The 21,832-nt window shown below is 58.5% G+C and overlaps 2 protein-coding genes across 5 annotated transcripts in view; one reads left to right on the forward strand and one right to left on the reverse strand.

Annotated features, from left to right (window-relative positions):
- Positions 1-21,832, forward strand: part of SLC5A10 (solute carrier family 5 member 10) — a 69,123-nt gene that overhangs the window by 6,825 nt on the left and 40,466 nt on the right. For 2 of the 4 annotated variants that reach the window (XM_054458432.2, XM_054458433.2), the window contains exons 3-9: positions 345-449; positions 813-872; positions 1,721-1,825; positions 10,441-10,546; positions 10,731-10,811; positions 12,399-12,604; positions 17,644-17,779. In XM_054458432.2, coding sequence (XP_054314407.2) covers positions 345-449; positions 813-872; positions 1,721-1,825; positions 10,441-10,546; positions 10,731-10,811; positions 12,399-12,604; positions 17,644-17,779 — 799 coding nt within the window. The remainder of the gene's footprint in view (positions 1-344; positions 450-812; positions 873-1,720; positions 1,826-10,440; positions 10,547-10,730; positions 10,812-12,398; positions 12,605-17,643; positions 17,780-21,832) is intronic. The other 2 variants (XM_054458434.2, XM_054458435.2) reach the window with 1 other exon arrangement.
- Positions 10,167-21,832, reverse strand: part of FAM83G (family with sequence similarity 83 member G) — a 35,180-nt gene continuing 23,514 nt past the window's right edge. Inside the window, exons 4-6 of the mRNA XM_054458431.2 lie at positions 20,340-20,464; positions 18,374-19,643; positions 10,167-13,134 (exon numbers count right to left, since the gene is read on the reverse strand). Of these exons, the coding sequence (XP_054314406.2) occupies positions 12,745-13,134; positions 18,374-19,643; positions 20,340-20,464 (1,785 nt within the window). The 3' untranslated portion in view covers positions 10,167-12,744. The remainder of the gene's footprint in view (positions 13,135-18,373; positions 19,644-20,339; positions 20,465-21,832) is intronic.

The raw sequence follows: 21,832 nt of genomic DNA on the forward strand, positions 1-21,832 counted from the left end.
TCCGTGGGGCTGTGTCTGATCTCTAGGTCACCTGGCATCTGTATCTTTGAGCCAGTCCAATTCAGTGGAGCAGGCCGGAGGCTGGCAGGAGGTGCCCAAGTGAGGGGCATAGGGCCGAGCTGCTAGAAATTGTGTAAGGGGCAGGGGCTTTGGAGTCTGAAACTTACATCCGCTCCTTAGCTGTGCAGCTAGTCATGGGTAAAACACACACCCTGGGCTCCTCATCCGTGAGGTGGGGCTAGGACCTCGCTTAGGTTTGTGAGGATGAAGGAGAAGCTATTAGGCCCAGGATGGGGCCGGCGCAGGGAGCCTGCTGCTGATGCATTTCTCTTTCTCTTCTCCAGATTGGAGCCTCCCTCTTCGCCAGCAGCGAGGGCTCTGGCCTCTTCATTGGACTGGCGGGCTCAGGCGCGGCAGGAGGTCTGGCCGTGGCAGGCTTTGAGTGGAATGTGAGTCCTGGAGGACTGGCAGCCTGTGGGAGGGCCAGGGCACAGGGTGCGGTCACAGCACTGGAGGGGGACAGCTCCCAGTGGCTGGTGTCAGCCGATGTCCAGGTGGGCTCTGTGCAGTGCTGTTCCTGGGCCAAATCGTGTCTTCAGAATACCAAGGTGCTGGATGGCACGACTGGCAGGGAGCTGTGGGCCTTGCCCCAGACCTAGACGGGGAAGGAGCCACCCAGGATCTCATGGCAAGTCAGGAGGGGCTGGGGGAAGCCAGGCCTCCGATGGCTCATCCCAGTCATGTCTGCTTTGTCTCTGGAGCAGAGCTGTGGGAGCTGCACCTGCAGTCCTCACCTGTCTCTGTCCCCACAGGCCACGTACGTGCTGCTGGCACTGGCGTGGGTGTTCGTGCCCATCTACATCTCCTCAGAGGTGAGTCTACTCGTGGGGCCTCCGACCAGGGGGCTGGGCCTCGGTCCTAGTTGGTGGTAGTCACGGGCAGGAGCACCGTGGCCTCACATCAGGAGTTGGTGAACTCTTACGGCTGGGTTTGCTATTAGCCCGACTAATATTTCTATCAACCTGCTAAGGTGGATCCCCTCAGACCTCAGCCTGGGTGCCGTGTTGGCTGGTTTCCACTGCCCTGAGTGCTGCATCTCAGGAATAATGTCCCATCCAGCCAGGCACATAGGCTGCACAACTGGGCCATGCACCTGGTTTGCACACCTGGCCCACACACCTGGGTAGCATACCTGGGCTGTACACCTGGGCTGCGTACCTGAATGGCACATCTGGGCCGCACACCTGGCTGCACCATCCTCGACTCTCCCCATTCCTTCAGCCCCCGCCATGCAGCCACTAAGTCCAGTCAACTCCACTTCCTGGATGTCTCTCAGCCTGTCCCCAGCTCTGCCCCTCACAGCCACTTCCCTCATCCAGCCTCATCATAGTGCACCTGGATTTGTCATAACAGCCTCTAAACATGTCCCTCTGTCCCAGCCACGGCTCCTCCAATCCATTCCTCGTCTCAGCCCTAAAGAGCCAGTCTAGGGATCTCAACCTGCCACTCCCCTGCCTGACACCCTCAGGGCGCAGCAGGAGCAGCCTGGGATTCCAGGCCGGGTGCTGGGGCTGTAAGGGGTCAGTGCCTGGGCCTTGCCCTTGAGAGGCTCACAGCTGCTTTGCGGCGCGGGGAGAGGCAGAGTGATTGAGACAGGCCCTGCCTGGAGCCCTGGGCATCATCTGGAGGATGCTTAGCCCCTACCCATGTGCCTTCCCAGATTGTCACCTTGCCTGAGTACATTCAGAAGCGCTACGGAGGCCAGCGGATCCGCATATACCTGTCTGTCCTGTCCCTGCTACTGTCTGTCTTCACCAAGATATCGGTGAGCTGCCCCCCGCTCCTTGCTGGCATAGCCTGGAAACATCCCCAATCTGTGGGCCCCTCAAGTGGACCTGACATCTTCTCATCCATCTCTGCCTTAACAGCTAGGCAAACTGAGGCCCAGAGAGGGGCAATGACTTGCCCAGGGTCACGCAGCGAGTCTGGACAGGTGGTCCAGGGCCCCCGGGGTGTAGGCTCAGCAGCCAGCCCTAGTCAGGGACAGAACACAACCTGGGGACCTCTGCTTTGCCTCAGGTTCTAGACGCAGGGTGTTAAGATGGTTCTTGGTCTGAGGTCAGCACTGGGGCAGGCAGTGGGGTGAGCCACGACCTCCCACTAGGGGGCGCCAAAAGCCCACGTGGTCTTAGCCACATCTGGTCTGCACTGAGCTGACCTGCCTCTCACCCTGAGGCTGGTGGGCTCCATCACTGACACCTATCCTTGGGGGCCTGGCCCTGCCCCACTGGCATATTAAGAGCAGGAGCACACCTCGAATGTCAGGGTCAGGAGAAGCATAGAGCTCATCTTGTCCAAGCCCCTGACTTTACAAAGAGGGAAACTAAGGCCCAGGGAAGGGAAGGAGCTTGTCCTAACCCTCCCGGTGACCTCATGGCAACACTAGGCCTTCTGCTCTCACTCCAAGTCCCTGGGGGCAGCTAGCTTCATCCAGCCCCAGGCTTCTGAAGGGGCTTGAGTCCTGGGGCTGCCTGATTCTGGCTGAGAGAGCTGACACTAGCCCCTGAGACCTCCGAGCCTCCCTGTGTCTGAGGCTTCTCCCTTGTAAGGAGGGGTGGCAGACCCTGTCTCCTAGGGCTCCAGTGAGTTGGTGGCAGTAATGGGCAGGACCACCGTGTGAGGGCTGCTGTGTCTGCAGGAAGTGCTCTGTGAGGCCCAGCTTTCCCTCAGAGGCAAATGGCCTCCTGGGCCCTCTTCATTCAGCCCTGGGACTGGGAAAGCCCAGAAGAGGCGTCGATTTAGTGGAGGGAATGGAGGTGCGGAGGCCGGAGAGGTAGAGGCCTCGCTGGTCAGCCAGGAGCTGTGGGCAGGGCTACCTGGGAAGAGGGCCCTAAAGGGTCCATCCAGAGCCCCCACTGGGCCCCGGTGGGGGTCTCATGCAGCATCTGACCCGCCCTCTCCTCTCCTGGGGCATCCCCTCGGCAGCGTCAGCCTGGCCTCCATCTGCACTGGCGTTGCTAGGTGACTCTGAGGGGGTTCCCAGAGTGTCTCATCCTTCGTGTGGGCAGGTCTCAGGAGTGGCCAGCAGCAAACCCTGTACCGCAGTCTTCACCAGATGCCCTTGGCGTACTGTAGGAGGTTTGCTTTCTCTGGGAGCCCTTTAGAGTCCGGAGGGACTTGGCCTTGGCCTGCCCTTAAGGCTGAGTTTGGAGTTTTCCACTCATACTCTTCCTTCCTCTCCCACATTTCTTCATCTCCACCCCATCCCCATGCCAGCCACCCCCATGCCAGCCACCCCCATGCCAGCCACCCCCCTGGAAACCAGGGATACAGAAATAAACAAGACCTGGCCCCGGTCTGCCAGGGGCTCGCACTGTGGTGAGAAATAGATGGGTGCATGGGACAGGCATGAAGCTCAGAAGAGAACACAGCGGGGCTTGCTGGGGGTGGCATTTGAGTTGGGCTCTGATGGAGACAGGGATGCTGATGTGGGATGGGAGCAAATGACAGAGAGGTGGGAAGAGGCAGGATGTGTCTGGGGGTGGTCGGGTCTGGAGGCTTAGACTCTAGGGGCCACTAAGTCAGACACTTCTGGGGCCAGATAAAGAACAGCATGGAGAGAAGCTGGGAATGAGTAATAGGCAGTGGTGGGGACAAAGGCAAACCAGAGAACATGCTCCGGGATTGACACACAACAGGCCCATGTGCCACATTTGCCTCTCGGCTGCCAGTTTTCAGGGTCTGGCCTGCAGTGAGAGATGAGGCGAGGGAGGTCTGATTGTAAGAGGTTGAAGTGCCCAAGGTGCCCAGGTGGAGCGGAGTTGGTGTTTAGGAGCAGGGGTGGTGTTTAGGAGCAGGGGTGGTGTTTAAGTGGGAGAGTGACATGGTCGTGTTTGTACTTTGTGCTCTCTGGAATCTTCCAGAGGGTGGACTGGAGGGGAGATAGACAAGAGGAGGCCAGGCTTGTGAGGAGGCCCCAGGTAGGTCTGGTGAGGGAGGGAGACTGAGCCATGGGCACAGGGTTCCGCCCCTGTTTCACCCCGCTGGCTTCTCTGCGGTAGAGCTCATACCTCACACTCAGAGAGTCCTGAAAGTGGATGGCTTGGGCGGAACTTCTAGAAAGGCAGAGGGGGCCGGCGTGGTGGCTCACGCCTATAATCCTAGCACTTTGGGAGGCTGAGGCAGGCGGATTGCCTGAGCTCAGGAGTTCAAAACCAGCCTGGGCAACACGGTGAAACTCCGTCTCTACTAAAATACAAAAAAAATTAGCCAAATGTGGTGGCATGCGCCTGTAGTCCCAGCTACTCAGGAGGCTGAGGCAGGAGGATTACTTGAACTGGGGGGATGGAGGTTATAGTGAGCTGACTCTCCAAAAAGAAAAAGAAAAAAAGGCAGAGGGAAGAGCTCAGTGAAGTGGGAGGACCTTAGAAACAATCTTATCCAGCCCTTCGAGTTTACAGATGACACACTGAGGTCCAGGTCACAGTGAGTCAGGCAGGGACTACTGTTAGAACCCAGGCCTGTGCCTCCCACCACAAGAGGCCCAACCTCGGCCCTGCTGCCCTGAAGCAGCCAGGACGTGGCCCTTCAAACTCCACTTTGTGATGGGGGTGATTCAGTTTACCCAACTATAAAACAGGGAGCACCCACTCACATCAAGGCTGGGCTTCAGAACCAACGCTGGGGCTGCCTGGATGAAGCAGAGGGCGAAGCTTGAGGAATGCTAATTGCTGGGCTTGGCTTCGAGAGGACTGGGGCTACCCCGGCTGTTTGAAGTGCACACTCCCAGGTGGTCCCCAGAGGCCCTGACCTCACTGGGCTGTGCCCCGGGAATGCCTCACGTGTCTGCGCGTCCAGCACCTGTCCCAGCTGCTGCCTGTGTGGACAGAGATCTTAGGGTACCTGCTGCCATCCCTCAGGCAGGGACACCAGCCCACAGGAGGACCCGCGACGGCAGGGCATGGAGAATCACCACCCTGACCCTCAGGCGAATGGACCCAAGTCCAGCTCCATCATTGTGGGGCTCTAGCCAGTCATTTAACCTCTGGAACTGGGCACGATGCCCCATGCCACTTGACCTTGCTTTGCGCCCTCACTGACCTCACTCCTCCCTCGCCCTGTTGCCCCCACCCGCTCCAGCCACACTGGCCTCTGCGCTTCCATGAACACACCAGGCATGGTCCTGCCTCAGGGCCTTTGCATGTGCTGTGGCCTCTGCCTGGAACCTTCTGCCTGGATATCCACGTGGCTCCCTCATGTCCCTCAAGCCTTTCCACTCTCTCCATCTTCACCCCCATCCCTGCAGGCCAGCCCCCTTCCTCGCTCCCCCATTGACTCGGAATGCCTGCTGGCTGTGTGCTCCGTTGGTTCCCTTGCTCACTGGCGCATCCCCAGGGCTGCCCGCATGCCTTGTGGGTCTAGGTGAGAGAATCTATGCCAGGGGTCAGCTCGTTTTTTTCTGCGAAAGGCCAGAGAGTAAATATTTTCAGCTTCGTAGGCCACCTAGTCTCTGTCCTCACTCCTCAACTCTGCCCCTGGGGCCCGAAAGCGCCTGCAGACAATACCATAAGGCATGACTGGGCCTGGCCTGCGGGTTCTGGGCTGCCGCTCCCTGCCCTGTGGAAATCACCTACTTATTGCGTACCTACTGTGTGCCAGGCCCTGGGTGAGCCCCCCACACCCATAGATGCTTTCTAGACAGAGGGGGTAAGGAAACAGACCAAGGAAATCATAAGAAATGGTAAAACTGTGATAAAAGCAGCAAACACGGTGAAGGGGGGGCAGAAATGGGGAGACAGGAGCAGGGAGTGGGCTCACCGGAGACAGGGCAGTCTGGGGTGGAAATGCTAGCCTTGCCGCTACTAAAAATACAAAAAATTAGCCAGGCGTGGTGGCACACACCTGTAATCCCAGCTACTCGGGAGGCTGAGGCAGGAGAATCACTTGAACCCAGGAGGCAGAGGTTTTTTAAAAAAAAAACAGAAATGCAGAGCCCCAGATTTTCCTTGCACAAGCCAAATGCAGGAGGGACCAGTGAGGGGCTTGCAAGGGCATCGGGCCCAGGGTGGGGGCAGCAGAGGTTTCGGGGAGTGGGTGTGTGTTTTGGAGAGGGAATCCACAGCAGCGGCCGGTGGGTCGGAGGCGGGGAGTGTAGCAAAGGGGAGCCCCGGAGGACGGTGATGGCCTCCATGGAAATGGGCAAGGCTCAGGGGCAGAGGACACCAAACAGATTTGGGAGAAATCACAGTCAACTCCTAGTGTCAGTGCAGAGCCCAGCCCAGCTTCTCTGCTGTCCCACGAAGGATGGGAGATATAAGTTCCACGTGGGAAGGTGGCCGAGAGCGGGCAGGGCAAGGGCCCAGGCCAGGCAGCCGGAGTACCAGGGCCAGTTCCCAGCCTCCTTCAGCCTCAGACCCACCCTGGAGTGAATGGTTTCCATCGACTGGGAGATGGAGTGAGGCTCCTTCATACACGTGGGGAGCTTGGGGTTCTAAGCTGTGCAGAGCCCATCAGATCAGTCCCATCCTCCACCACATGGCCCACGCGTCCTCTCAGCCTCGCTCCCTCCCTGTGTACTGGGCTCCCACCCTTGCAAGCCCCCAGTGGTGGCCAGATGGTGCCAGGAGAGGAGTGGCCTGCTGCCAACAGTGTGCGCTCTCTGGGAGGCCCCCTGCCATGAGGTTCCTCCCCAGGACCTCACAGGCCCCAGGGTCAGCCAGCAGGAAGGGCACATCCTTGGGGCCCACCTCTTAGGACGGTGGGACTTTGACAAAGTCATTTCACCTCTCCATGCCCAGGTGCCCCCCACTGTGGAGTGGAGTGGATTATCACACCCACCTGGTAGGATGCTATGAGCAGCACTGGGGGAGACCTGAAAGACATCCGGGTGGCATGTGGCACACAAGCATATTTGTCACCTGTCAAAGTGGCAAGTCAGCAGGGCATCCTGGAGGACAACCAGGGCCGTGAAGGACTGGCAGGGTTTCTGGGTACAAGATGAAGGGAGGAATCGTGGGGGTCCTGCGTGGGGAGGAAGGAGCAGGGAAGTGGAAAGGACAGTTTGTGCAGGGTGAATGTGGGGCCACATCACAGGAGCAGGCGGGCACCTCTGGACAGCAGCCTGGATCAGGCTGCTGAGCTGGGGGTGGACCAGTTGCTCCGGCCCCGTGAGTGGCGGCCTAGAGTGAGGTCCTGGCTCAGCCTGTGTCCTGGGAGTGGCCCTTCCTCGGGGATGCCGTTCCCTGGTGCAGTCTTGTTGATTTTGTTCCCCGAGTTTTGCCTCCATGGGCAAGTTCCTCTGCAGTTTGGGTCTTGACCTCCCATCCGAGCCTTCTAGGAGTTGGAATAGACTCTGGGCCGGGCGCGGTGGCTCACGCCTGTAATCCCAACACTTTGGGAGGCTGAGGTGGGTGGATCACCTGAGGTCAGGAGTTTGAGACCAGCCTGGCAACATGGTGAAACCACGTCTCTACAAAAATACAAAACTGGCCAGGCGTGATGACACACGCCTGTAATCTTAGCTACTCAGGAGGCTGAGGCAGGAGAATCACTTGAACCTGTGAGGTGGAAGTTGCAGTGAGCCGAGATTGCGCCACTGCACTCCAGCCTGGGCGATAGAGCAAGACTCCGTCTCAAAAAAAAAAAAAAAAAAGACTCTGCGGTTGCTCCTGGGTCACCGGGAAGGGAGGCACAGAGGCGAGTTGACTGTCTCACACGGTCCCAGGGAGCATCCCGTGCCAGGGTGAGGGGGTGGAGGGGCTGCAGGGTGCCGGCAGGGATAGAGGGGCTGGGTGGCTGGCTATGCGTGCTCCATACCCACTTCCCCATGGCACAGATCAGGGGCACTGAGGTTCAGGGGTTGAAGTGGCCTGCTCAAAACCATGTGGCTGGGACATGGCAGACCAGGGGCACAGAGCCAGGGCTGTGTGGCTCTTGGCATCTGTCAGGCTGAAGCTTGCCCGGGCCCACAGAGAAGAGTGCTCGGGCTGTAGGAGGGGTTGAATAGGGCTAAGTGATGTCTGAATTCCTCACCTGGGGAATGCCCCGGAGTTGCAGGCAACCGCACACCTACTGGGCCTCTAGCAACAGCAGCAAACCTTCACTGGATGCCATATAGGGTCCAGTCTATAGAGGAGACAGCAGTGAAAGGCCCACCCCACACCCTTGCTCCCACCGTTCCTGCACCTGCGGGACTTCTCTTCAGTCTTTGGGGCCTGCTGCCGTGGAAGGAAGGGCAGAAAGGAAGGAGGCAGGACGGAGGGCGTATGAACAATGTACTCGAGGAGCAGAGAGGTTGGCAGGGCTGTGTTTTGAAAGATGAGAAGCAGAGGCTGGGATGTTCCAGGGCGGAGGGAATCTGGTGAGCCGGTGAGCAAAGACCCAGAGGCAGCTAAGTGCTCGGCATGGGATGAAAGGCCATGTGTCTGGCCTGGCCAGAGCCAGAGACCAGGCACACAGACCCGGGTTCTGTCCAGAAACAGCTGGGGTCCAGCGGGAGTCTGGAGCAGTGACTGTAGGACAGAAGTTTGCAGGCTGCTGTGGTGGGCCTTCTAGAAGCCTCCTGCTCCCTCTCGGCCTTCCCTCTCCTGGTAACTCCAATCTCTGATACCTACCAGGGGCTGACTTTGGGGAAGTCCTTTCCCTTCCTGGAGCCTCAGTTTCTCCTCTAGTCTGATGGGGCAGGGCTTGAAGAATCCGTCCTGCTCTGATATTCAGCACCTCTGCGCTTCTCTACTTGGGCTGGAGGTAGATCCTGCCCCCACCCCCCACCACACCTTCCCCGAACTACCTGCCCTTCCTACACACACACACACACACAGACACACACACACACAGACACACACACACACACACAGACACACACACACAGACACACACACAGACACACACACACACAGACACACACAGACACACACACACAGACACACACACACAGACACACACAGACACACACACACACATACACACACACACAGACACCACACACACACACACACACACACAGCTTCCTATACACACACACACACCACACACAAACACACCACACACACACCACACACACACACACACCACACACACACACAGCTTCCTATACACACACACCACACACACACACACCACACACACCACACACACACAGCTTCCTACACACACACAACCACACACACACATCACACACACACACACACACACACACAGCTTCCTATACACACACACACAGACACACAGACACACACACACACACACACACAGAGACACACACACACACCCACACACCACACACACACACACACACAGCTTCCTATACACACACACACACACACACACACACACACACCCCAAAGATAAGGACCAGAGTGAGGGGGCCGGGGTTCTCCTGAAACCCCTTGGCCAGTTTCCAAACTGACTGGTCTCTCTAAGACAGGTTGAGAGAGGCGCCTGGAGGGAGAGGTACAGGAAGCACAGGCTTTGAAGCCAGATCCCATCCTGCTTGGGCCCTGTGTCAGGCCCCAGGAGGCACGGATCCCTGCCTGGGGGAGCTCAAAGGGGCCTGGGGCTTGCACTTCCTGGGCCTCGTGCAGGTGTGTCCCCACACTAGGAAGCGCGGGGCCCCAGCCTTCTCAGGAGGCTCCTGGCCCCTGAGGCTGTGTGTTGGGTCATCTCGCATCTCCTGAGTCAAAGCAGAATAGTAGGTTTAGGAACTCAGGGGTGGGGCAAGGTGAAGCCTGTTACCAGCCCATGTCCCAGAGAACAGGGTCCTGCCCTCCCTCTCACTGGGCCCCCACTGCCAGGTGGAAGGTGGGATTCTGGTCTGTGAGGCCCACGCCAGGCTGAGGTTGGCCTCCAGGCTAGCGCTCCTGCCTTTAGGAGGAGCAGCCACAGGCTCTGGGAGGGCAGGGCCTGTGTCCAGTCAGTGTGGAGACCAGCTTCAGCCTGAGACCCAGCCTCTGAGCCACTCCTGGCTTCAGTTCTAAACCCACCGGGGGGTGGGGGCAGGAAGCAAGGCTGCCCCTCTGTTTCCTGGCCCGCCCAGCACACACTTTTCCTGAGGCCTACTGGTCTTCACAGACTCCTCACAAACTCATCAAGGGGCCCCTGGGAACCGAGGGGACAGGGCTCTGCCTTTTATCCCCTCGGGAAGGGGCCAGATTCAATAACAACACTGCTTTTGGGAAGGGCATTGGCCACTTTGGACTTTATTAGTAACAGTAATGTCCCCTGACATCCACACAAGCTTGTAGCTCCACGGCCAGTTCTTCCCCCAACCTCACAATGGCCCTGTGATGCAGGTAGGCAGGTGAGTGGGGGTCTCCCCTCCTCATCCACAGGCCACCAAGGCCCAGAGAGGGCCTTGCCCGAGGTCACCCAGGGAGTGGCTTGCTGGAGCCCTGGGTCTAACAGCGACTTCAGCCGCCCACACAAGGGTCTCTCCCTCCGCAGCTGGACCTGTACGCAGGGGCTCTGTTTGTGCACATCTGCCTGGGCTGGAACTTCTACCTCTCCACCATCCTCACGCTCGGCATCACAGCCCTGTACACCATTGCAGGTATGGCGCCTGCAGCAGGGAGGTCCACCCAGGGGACATGTAAAGGGGTCAGAAGGCCACCTCCCCCTACAGGCCTGAGGGAGCAGCCCAGGAAGTGGCCCCAGCAGGAGCCCCAGAAGTTCCTCCCCGTGTCCCTCCTCCCTGGGGCCAGGGCCCCCTCCAGCAAACTTGCTTCCACTGGCAGGGGGCCTGGCTGCTGTAATCTACACGGACACCCTGCAGACGCTCATCATGGTGGTGGGGGCTGTCATCCTGACAATCAAAGGTGAGGACAGAGTCTGTGGCCATGGCGGGGCTGTCCCCACAGCGAGCCCTTTGGAGTCTGGCACTGCCCGGCACTCTGCAGGATTCATGCTGTTGGGGCTCTGGGTAGCATCGCTGGGGGGGGGTGGGTTCAGAAGGTTGAGACACTAGGCAGTCAGCCCCCCTGCTGGCCCCGCAGGGACTGCCCTGGCTGGTAGAGGCTGCCCACCCTGCTGCCCCGCTGTTACCAGCTCTGGCCCTGGCAAGGAGCTGACTCAGGAACTCAGGGCCAGCCACACCCGCATTGGCTCAGTGCTTGATGGTGAGGTGGGGCTGTAGGCAGGTGTGAAGGCACACAACCAGGAGACCACAAAACTGCCTGGGCAGCTCCTCCAATTGTTTAAAAGCATGTACAAAATACCAAGAGGTGATGCTACCTCCTGCAGGACAAAGGCCAGGGAGGAAAGAAGAGAGGTGGGAGAGACTGGCGATACTAGTCTGAAACAGATAGGAAACTCACAGGGCTGCCCGGAGAGAGTGAGCTCACCGTCCCTGGAAGTATGTAAGCAGAGCCAGGAGGATCCCTCAAAGAGTGAACAAATCTCTAAAGACTCTTCCAGACTCAGACACTGGGACCCTGTGGTTGAGCAGTTTCTAACCCTTGAATGGCACTTGTTCATTTGCTCTGAGCCTCACACAAACCCTCGGTCTGAATACAGAGCCTGACCTGAGCTCCATGGGAACAGTGATGCTGGGGAGACCAGCATCCAGGCAGCAGGCTGCCTCTTCCATGTCCCACTTGGAGAAGGCTAGGGAGTGGGGCCTGGGGTGGAAACTGGTTTTCCTACATCCAGGCTTCTCCCTCTCAGACCAGGGGCTCTAGTGTCCCTGGGACCCACTGCATAAGAGGGATCCCAGCAGCCAGGCCCAGTCTGGAAGGGGGTGGAGTGACACAGACACAGATGGGCCAGGGCTTGGCCATGCCGGGCCCTGATCCCGAGGTAGACAGGAACAGTGAGGTGTTCTGGACTGGAGAGGAAAAGGCCCCGGCTTGAGCCCGCCAGATGGCTATGTGGTCTTGGTGGAGGCCCCATCCCTCTCTGGACCTCTGTCTCCCTCTTCTCTGTGCCTCAGGGGGTGGGGCCACATCACCACCAGCCACTCGCAGCTCTGCTAAAATCACACCCTTCAGGTGATCAGGATGAACACTTTAGAAGCCTCAGGAAGGTCCTCAAATGTCAAGAAAAATTACTTTTGCTTCCTTGAATCGACAATCAGAAACCTGGCTGAGAACCCCTTGCCCAAGGCCGATGAGTGTCCAGAGGCCAACAGTGACTCCTGCTGGGCCAGCGGGACACTGGGGTGCCCATGTGCAAAATGCTTACTTAATAGTATTATTTTAAATACAAATAAAATAGTTATTCAAATACACCTTTAAAAAAAAAACCCTCTACCCTCACACCTTTCCAAACACTGGGAAAGATGAGGTGGAAAAAAACTCAAGTTTGATGCATCAGGAAGTTTCTTGTGAGATGAAGGCAGGGGGAGCCCAGGGAGTCAGGGATCCCCCAACCACCAAACTGTCCCTGTTCCACCCTGACCCCTCCAGCTTTTGACCAGATCGGTGGTTACGGGCAGCTGGAGGCAGCCTACGCCCGGGCCATTCCCTCCAGGACCATTGCCAACACCACCTGCCACCTGCCGCGTACAGACGCCATGCACATGTTTCGAGACCCCCACACAGGGGACCTGCCGTGGACCGGGATGACCTTTGGCCTGACCATCATGGCCACCTGGTACTGGTGCACCGACCAGGTGAGTGCCAACGTCTCCCGCCCATCCCACCTTCCTGCCGTCCCAGTGGGCTCTGGTAGGCGCAGGCGGCCCCTCTGCCCTCCGCATCATGAGTCTGGGCTGGGGCCTCAGAAGGTGTGGCTCCAGGCTGGGACATGCTGCTAGGGGTCTTTGCGGTCCCGGGGGGCTTGAGCCCTCCGTTTAGAGTCGGATGAGGCCCACTGGCTACCACCCGTCCTGGCCTTCAGGTGCTTCGACTGAGACAGTTTGGAGTATGGGATTCCAAAGGGACTCGGATGCTCCTCGGTGGCCCTGCCATCGGTCACGGGGTGGGCATTTTGGGCCAGTCTTGGGCTGCCAGGATCCAGGAGCAGGCGGGGTACCTGGCCTCCCTTGGCCTGCCAGTGGTGGGGGCCGGCCATGGCTGGGCCAGTGTTTCTGGTAGAGCTCTGGACGCCGTCAGCAGCAGAGCGGTACCTAGGGGGTCCTGGGAAGCCGTCTTTATCCCTAGTCCCTGAGGCAGGGACCCTGTGATGATGAAACTGCTGGCCCTGGGAGAGAGAGAGCAGAGAGTGAGGCTGAGCAAGAAGGGCCAACCCCGCCCCAGCACAGGACCCTGCTCAGGCACACAGGAGCCGGCAGACCTGGGTTCTCCTCCTGGCTCTGCCATTCACCAGGTAGTGGCCCTAGACCAGTTGGTTTAATCACTCAATGCCTCAGTTCCCCTGTCTGTAATATGGGAATAATCCTGCCCTTTGTGGGTGTAGCAAGGCAGCTTCCTCCCAGCTCATCCCCCTAGCCTCCTCTATTCCGACACAGGCCTGGGACGTGGTTGGAAATGGGCTGAATGGGGTTGTTGGAAGTAATGCAGGAGTTTCTGTTGTGTGCAGGGGGTGACTCTGGCCCTGCCCTCAAGACCCTGTCACCAGCCTTCCAGGTGACCTCAGATGAGCTGCTTCCTGTCTCTGGGCAGAAGCAGATGGTGCCCTTGCTTTGCTTGTCCCAAAGGCCGTGGGCAGCTCCAGGGAGCATGTGGGTGGGAAAAGGCCTGTGAAGCAGTGGGCACAGGCCCCACGATTGTCCATGCCTCTGGACCCAGCCCCAGGGGTCCACCTGGGTCTATAATCCCAGCACTTTGAGAGGCTGAGATGGGCGGATCACGAGGTCAGGAGATCGAGACCATCCTGGCTAACACAATGAAACCCCGTCTCTACTAAAAATACAAAAAATTAGCTGGGTGCGGTGGCGGGCGCCTGTAGTCCCAGCTACTTGGGAGGCTGAGGCAGGAGAATGGCGTGAACCTGGGAAGTGGAGTTGATGGTGAGCCGAGATCGCGCCACTGCACTCCAGCCTGGGGGACAGAGCGAGAGTGCGTCTAAAAAAAAAAAAAAAGAACAGACCCCAACTGGGAGCTATCAGAAGCTCTGGAAGGCCGAGCCTCAGTTTCCCCATCTGTAACACGTGGTCCTCAAGCAGGGCCCCTCATACTCCGGCATGCTGTGCTCACAAGCTGCCCACATCCGCCATGCCTCATGGGAGGGCTCTCCAGGGAACAGGTGGGCTCACAGCAGGCGTCTGCCCAGTTCTCCTGGGAGGGCTGAGGGCCAGCCCCAGTGGGCCAGGGGCCGGTGAAAGGTTGGCCTTTGGGGCCCAGTAGGCATGTGGTACCCTGCCAGGCTGAGCCCCTTTATACCTGCCACCTCCCACCTCCTCCCAACGCAGCATGGGCTTGGCATGGCACAGGCTTCTCTGGGTGGAACATCAGTCAGGAGATTTTCCCATCAAGGCCAAACGAATCTGCACATGTCCTGGCCTTGGGGTCAGGGTTGGGCGGGCCCCACTGCACAGATAAGGAGCCAGAGGCCCAGAGAGGATCACACAGGGAGGTGGAGGAGGGACACTGCTGACACCAGTTGGTTCAGGACACCAACCGCATTGGAGCTGTAGCCTGGCCTCTGCCCTACCTCCCCATCCTCCTCCCCTCGGGCTGGGTCTGCCTGGTGGATGCGGGCCCTCGGTCCAGAAGCCCAGGCACTAGTCCTGCTTGAGGTTCCTGGTCTCTGTGTGGCTCTCACTGACACTGGGGACTTTTAGGGGCACCTAGAGGTCCGACTCCACTTTGCTCTGTGGCCAGGGTAGCCCTCAAAGACAGCCACAGTCTAGTCAGAAGGGAGGCAGCAGTTCTGTGTGCTGAGACCATAGGGGTGTTTTGCTTTTTTTTAAGATGGAGTCTTGCTCTGTTGCTCAGGCTGGAGTGCAGTGGCACCATCTCAGCTCACTGCAAGCTCCGCCTCCCAGGTTCAAGTGATTCTCCTGTCTCAGCCACCCAGGTAGCTGGGACTACAGGCATATGCCACCACACTTGGCTAATTTTTGTATTTTTTTTTTAAGTTTTTTTTTTTTTTTTTTTTTCTAGAGACATAGTCTTGTTCTGTCACCCAGGGTGGAGTGCAGTGGTGTGATCTCGGCTCACTGCAACCTCCGCCTCCTGAGTTCAAGCAATTCTCCTGCCTCAGCCTCCTAAGTAGCTGGGATTACAGGCGTATACCACCATGCCCGGCTAATGTTTGTATTTTTAATAGAGACGGGGTTTCACCATGTTGGCAAGGCTGGTCTCGAACTCCTGACCTCGTGATCCGCCCACCTAGGCCTCCCAAAGTGCTGGGATTACAGGCGTGAGCCACCGTGCCCGGACAATTTTTGTATTTTTAGTAGAAACGGGGTTTCACCATGTTGGCCAGGCTGGTCTTGAACTCCTGACCTCAAGTAATCCACCCACCTTGGCCTCCCAAAGTGCTGGGATACAGGCATGGGCCGTTCACTATCTTCTGGCTCATCCATGACAAGTAGGTGGCATTTTTCTAACCAGAAACAAAACCAGTAACAAAGAGGCAAAGGGTCCAGTGGACAGAGCCCTGGTCTGGGCTCCCGTCTGGGCTATGCCCCTGCCCCTCCCTGGGCCTTGGTGTGTCCCTGTCTGTGAAACAGGGCGGTGCACAGACCAGAAGGCCTCCCAGGGTCCTGCCAGCTCTGTCACCTGCTGATGCTGCAGCTCCAGGCCGGGTGCCCTCCCTTAGTCAGCAGCAGCCACCTCAGTCGTAACAGCAACCACAGCTTTCGTGGGCAGCGTGCTGACTCCAGTGGCCACACCCCAAAACTCATTCATCATCTTCCCTGAGAAAGAGAACTCACATTCACCGGAGGCCCTTGAGGAGCCAGGGACAGGCTTGGCTGGCTACACTAGCAGCCTCACTTAGGTCGTTGCAACAACTCTCCTCATTTTGCAGATGAGGAGCCCAAGGTGAAATGGCCACTCAGGGAGTGAGTGCCGGCTTCCTCAGGGAAGAGGGCCTGGCTGGGACTGGACACCAGTGCTGGGAGGTGGGGGTGAGCAGTGGCCTGCTGACATCTGAGTTGGGGACCCAGCCTTGCTATCTGACAGTCAGGGGTGGGGAAAGCCCCTGCCCTATTCAGGGGGACTGGCAGGCCTCACAGCTCATGGAAACTCTGAGCCTCAGCTTCTCAACCTGGGGAGACAGCACCTGTCCCAGGGCCAGCTGCCATGAGCACGGATTGAAATATAGAGGCGAATATCCCATTAATGGCAGAAAGATATGCAGGGTCTTAGGGAAATGCTTCTCTCCCAAGCACCTAGAAAGAACCACCATCTAACTCTCATTGTCCAGATGGGGCAACTGAGGCCCAAACTGAGGCAAGGACTTCTCCCAAGTCACAGCAAGCTGGCAGAGAAGCAGGAAGGACAGCAGCTTGCCCTGAGTTCGGAGGCTGCAGCCCGCAGGCACTCCTAGCCTCTGTAGTTAATGTTTCCGTGACATCCACAGCTTAGGGGTAAATGCTGGGAGCTGTCCGTTAAACTAGCAAGCTTTGGAAAGTAAGTTAAAATCACGGAGGCAGCCGGACGCGGTGGCTCACGCCTGTAATCCCAGCACTTTGGGAGGCCGAGGCGAGCGGATCACCTGATGTCGGGAGTTCGAGACCAGCCTGACCAACATGGTAAAACCCCATCTCTACTAAAAATACAAAAAAAAAAATTAGCCGGGCGTGGTGGCTCATGCCTGTAATCCCAGCTACTTGGGAGGCTGAGGCAGGAGAATCCCTTGAACCCTGGGAGGCAGAGGTTACGGTGAGCCAAGATTGCGCCATTGCACTCCAGCCTGGGCAACAAGAGTGAAACTCCGTCTCAAAAAAAAAAAAAAATCACGGAGGCTTCCTGCTCCTGAGTTGCAGGTGGTGACTTAAACTGTAGAACCACAAAGGAAAACCAGTTACATTTCAGAGTCATAGGTCGTACAACTTTGTGAACGTACTAAAAACCATGGGAACAGTGTACACTTTGGGTGAACTATATGGTCTGTGAATATCTCAATAAAGCTGTTTAAAAAGTAACTCTTTTGAAGTAGAATCGTAATATCAGTGCTGGAAGGGATCTCAGACATTATGGGTCCAAATTACCACTCCCTCCTCCCATTCTGCAAATCTGGAAAGGCCTGGTTAGGATTTGCTGAAGGCTCCCAGAAGGCCCGGTGTCCTCAGGTAGCTTCTAGCCTCCCTCTGCTACTGAACTGCAAGCTTTCCAAACCCCAGGTCTTAAAGCACCTGAACTCTGCCAGCCATGCAAACACAGTTGGCGCCAGTGTCTGCTCCTGGCACTATAAATGTGCCAGCTGCTGTCATGAGGGTCCAGGAGATGAGGGTAGGGGTGTGTGTCCCCATACCACCCCACCCAGGGTCTCCTCCAGCCCTGACAATTGCCAGGGGTGGTGGGCTGGGCAGGATCCACACCTCCCCTGTTGACAGGTCAGGGGACTGAGTCCCTGGGAATGAGTGTACCTCGGCTCTCGCTGCTTGGCCTGCTGAAGTGAGCTCTCCTGGGGGGACGCTGACAGTATTAGGGCTTTGAGTGTGGCTGTTTTGGGCAGGTCGGAGGTTAATGGGACATCATCGTGCCTCATGCCCACTCCCTGAGGCCCACGAAGGACCAATCCTGACACAAGCGTCCCTCAGGCTTGGACTCACTCCATCTCGCACTCCACCCCCAGGTCATCGTGCAGCGGTCACTGTCAGCCCGGGACCTGAACCATGCCAAGGCAGGCTCCATCCTGGCCAGCTACCTCAAGATGCTCCCCATGGGCCTGATCATCATGCCAGGCATGATCAGCCGCGCACTGTTCCCAGGTAAGATGGGCTCCGGGCACTGAGCCCAGGCTGCAGGGCACCCAGGGTTCTGGGACCTTGTCCTGAAAACGTCACCAGGAGAAGAGGCAAAGGATAGATGTGAACTGTTCCCCAACCTGGGGAGTGGGGAGAGTGGTCCTCAGGGCCACAATCAAAGGGATTGACATGGATGTGGCTTGGCACAAGGTCTGGACAGGTATCACTTACTGCTGTGTGACCTCAAGGCTGTAAATGAACGTCCCTGTGCCCCGCCGTTTCCTCATCTGCAGACTAGGGACTGTGCCACCCATCTGGCAGGTGCCATCAAGATCCTCTAACCACAGGCTTTGGAGACCTCTGGGTGGGGAAACGTGCATTTCCTTAGGTTGCCTTTTCAGGACGCTGGGACCAAGAGTCCCCAGCATTAATGATGGCCTTCGATATGGCCCTGGCCGGTTCCCACCCCTGCCTGTTCATCAAGTTTCCCCATCTGTAACAAGGGAATTGAAGTCATCAGAGTCAGGGACATGGTAGCCCAGAAGACAGCAGCTCGAGCTCTTGGGTGGCTGGCAGGGAGGGACTCGTGACCCCTGGTGTGCAGGGACCCTAACCCACCTGTGCCTCCTTGTCTGTGGAGCGCTGGGCCTGCATCATCCTCTTCGACGTATCTTTTTCTTCTCTCCCCCGACTCTGGGCCCACGGGGAGCCACCCTGGGGTCCAACAAAGGTCCCTCGGGTTATATGGGGGGCACTCAGCTGCCGGCGCGGTGGTGGGGTTGGCCCGTTGGCCACTTGCTCTGAGTGGCGCCTCCGGAGAGGGACTGAGTGCTCTCTCACCTCGAAGTATTCCTCTGACACAGAGGAGGCCACTGAGGGCCGTCGGGGGCCAGGGCCACGGCCGGAGCTGCCTGAGTGGCTGTCCTGGTCACTGAGGGTTACGTAGTCGTCATCATCTTCTTCTTCCGCCCCATCCAGCCCATTGGGGAACCCCACCCCAAGGCTGTCGGGGTCATCCTGGGTCACAGATAGCTGCCGCTGGAGTGGGGCGTGGCCTGGGCCTGCCATCCTGGGTAGACTGTGGTCTGTCCCATTCTGGGGAGCCTCCTCTTTGGGGAGCTCCAGGACCCAGCCAATATCACTGCTGTCCTGGACTAGTACATCTGCCACAGGGACTGTCCGGGGCTTGGGCACAGGGGGCAATGGCTCAGGGTCCCCCTGGGGGAGGCCGTTCTCAGCTGGGACACTGTCCTGGGGGGCACTGGGCTCTGGGGGAGGGCAAGGCTCTGGACGGGGCCTGCTGTCCTGGCTCTGCTTCCACAGCTGGTGCTGGGCGCTGGCCTGGGAGGTGTCACGGATCTTGATGCGGTTCATCTGGCTGGGCTGGGGGTTCCAGATGTTGGGGTCGATGATATTGATGTAGCCCAGGATGTCGCTGCCAGGCTCCGGGTCTGGCTCCACCCACGTGGGCAGGTACTCAAACATGTTGGCCCTCTCCAGGTGGAGCAGTCCTGGGTGGATGGGTGGCAGCAGCTCAGGGAGGTCCCCTGGATGCTCGGCCAGCGCTGGGCCTTTCAGCCCCAGGGGCTTCTTGGTCTCCTGCTTCTCAGAGGAGATCTTGGCAATCTCGTCGACGCTCTTGGCCTTGACAAGTGCGTACTTGGGGTTGACGAGCTTCTTGGCCACAGTGCCCGCGGGCACCAGGGGGACCACAGAGGGCAGCACGATAGGCTCCGGCTCTGGCTCCTTCTCCATAGGGATGCCCTTGAGGCTCACACTGTGTGACATGAGGTACAGCTCCTGGAACTGCCGGTCGAACATCTCCACCACCTGGCCAGACAGCACGGAGATCACATTCCGGTCCGTCCGCGCGGCTGACCACGTGAAGCTGCAACAGAGGGAGAGGGCGCTGGTCAGGCACATGACCCTGCATCTTCCGCCCAGCCCCCGTGCACCCATAGCTGCTGAGCTTCAGACTGTGGCCGCAGGGCCCTGGGATCAAGAAGTGAATGGGGGCAGAGAGCAGGTGCATGCTGTGGGGTCAGACTGAGTCGGATGTCAAGCAAGTTGGTTGCACCAAGCCCGTTCCCACCTCTGCAAATGGCAGGGCGCTGTGCTCCTCTCAGGCTGGTACGGGATTCACTAAGCAGCTCAGGAAGGTCCTGGACACCGTAGGGGGTGCCGCACATGATGGCCGCTGCTGCCATGTGTCTATGCTGCCACCAACCCCCATGTAACCATGGGCAGCGCCCACCCCATGCCCCGTGTGGTGGTGCCCACAGAGCTGGCCCCATCCCTAAGGACGGCTCTCAGAGTGACCCCCATAGGCTTGCGAAGGCATGGCCTGGCCACACCCCACCTCCAGGCCAGTGACATCTCCAAGCTGGAACAACAGCGTCCTCAGACAAAGCTCTTCTCTGCCTGCCTCCAGAGACAGACAAGCGGGCAGATGTGCTCCAGCCCTGCACACACCTCAGCAGCCTTGGGACCAATGAATCGGAATAACCAGGGTTAGGATTAAGGGCAGAAGCCAGTTGGGAGCCAGAGGTACCTCTCCCACAACTTCCCTGAAAGCTGGAGTCACCTGTAGGAGCCGCACACAGCCCGGTCTCCATCCACAAACATGAACTTCTGGGCCAGGGCACCCTTGAACTTGGTTGCCGACCGCGTGAAGAACTCGGTTCCCCCGCTGCTCCGCACTCTGAGATTCTGTATTGGGAACCAAGAGACAGAATTACACGACTGCAACCCTGACCACACAGGGCGAGGGGAGGACGGCAGCTGCCCAGGGCTCAGAGGGGACTCTGGAGTAGTCAGGAGGGGAAGGAAGAGGCTGTAAGGCCTGGAGAAAGGGGCTGGTGTGTCTGGGACTGCAGGGCCCAGGGTAAGGAGGGAGCTGCTGAGCCGTGAAGCTGCAGAGGGGGCAGGCACTGGTACAAAGGGGGTGGGATGAGATGGTCTGGGCTTTGGCCCCGAAGGTGTCTGAAAGAGCAGCATCAGGCAGCAAAAGGCTTACACAGCCAGCCAGTTTGGGAAATGCTGCCATGGGTGGTGGATGCTGTGGTGGGGTCCTGAGCGGGAGGGTGATGTGCACACGTTTTAGAAGTGTCTCGTGGGTGGCTAGGGGGTGATGTAGCCAGAGGAGGGCAGGAAGGGGGCCTGCCCTGCGGAATCTGTGCCTTATACTCCGATAAGTCTGTGGCCTTCCGGGGGGCGTGGCCCTACCCAGCCTCTCCCCTGTGCTTCTCAACACCCCTGTCTCTGCTGGGCTCTGCTCCGAGGGCAGGACTCACAGCAAACCTTTCTCCTTCCCCGTGGCCAGAACACCACCCAGCACCCAGGCCAGGTCCTGTAAATGGTCAGAGATTCAATGCTGTGCCGGCTTACACTGTTTGGCCCAGGAGCAGGTCAGGAAGGCCCTCAGAGACTGTGGCAAAGGGAGCTGAGACCCAAGGAGAAGAGGGTTCCTTGGGCATGAGGAGCACAGCGGGCCCCTCAACTGCCTCAGCTCCAAGGCCAGGTCGTCACCGGCCTTTTCCTGGACCCTGGCCACATAAGGGCCCTCTGTCCCAGTGTGGAGTCTCTGGAGCTGCCAAAGGCCTGTGTGTTACGAGCTCCAGGTGCTGACTTCCCTCCCCCTGGTAGCAGGGCCTGCTGTGAGGGAGGAGCAGATGGTAAAGGCTGGTGCTGGGCACGGCAGACCCCAGGAAGGGCAGGGCGAGCCTGGCTGGAACCCAGGTGTCGAGGATGGCCAAGGGCATCCCGAAGTAGAATCACAGGTGTAAAGGGGACCTGGGGCTCATCTGGCCCCTGTCTAGGGCCTTGTGTAAGAAATGCTCCTGGGTGCCCTGAGGGTCTGACTCAGGAGGCCTGCGGTCAGGCAGGGAATCTCAGTTTTAACACCAACTCCGGGGATTCCTGACTGGTCTGCCTGCATGCCTCCTGTGATGGGAGTCTCACTCCCTCCCGAAGGGCTCTGTGGCGGCTTCTGGCTCTCGGCTATGACGTGTTCTTAGTCAGGCTGAGCTGTGATGTACTGGTCTGTCCCCTCACCCACTCACTGGCCCCAGCTTATTC

The sequence above is a fragment of the Pongo pygmaeus genome, chromosome 19 (genome assembly GCF_028885625.2).
Source record: "Pongo pygmaeus isolate AG05252 chromosome 19, NHGRI_mPonPyg2-v2.0_pri, whole genome shotgun sequence".
NCBI classification, from domain to species: domain Eukaryota; kingdom Metazoa; phylum Chordata; class Mammalia; order Primates; family Hominidae; genus Pongo; species Pongo pygmaeus.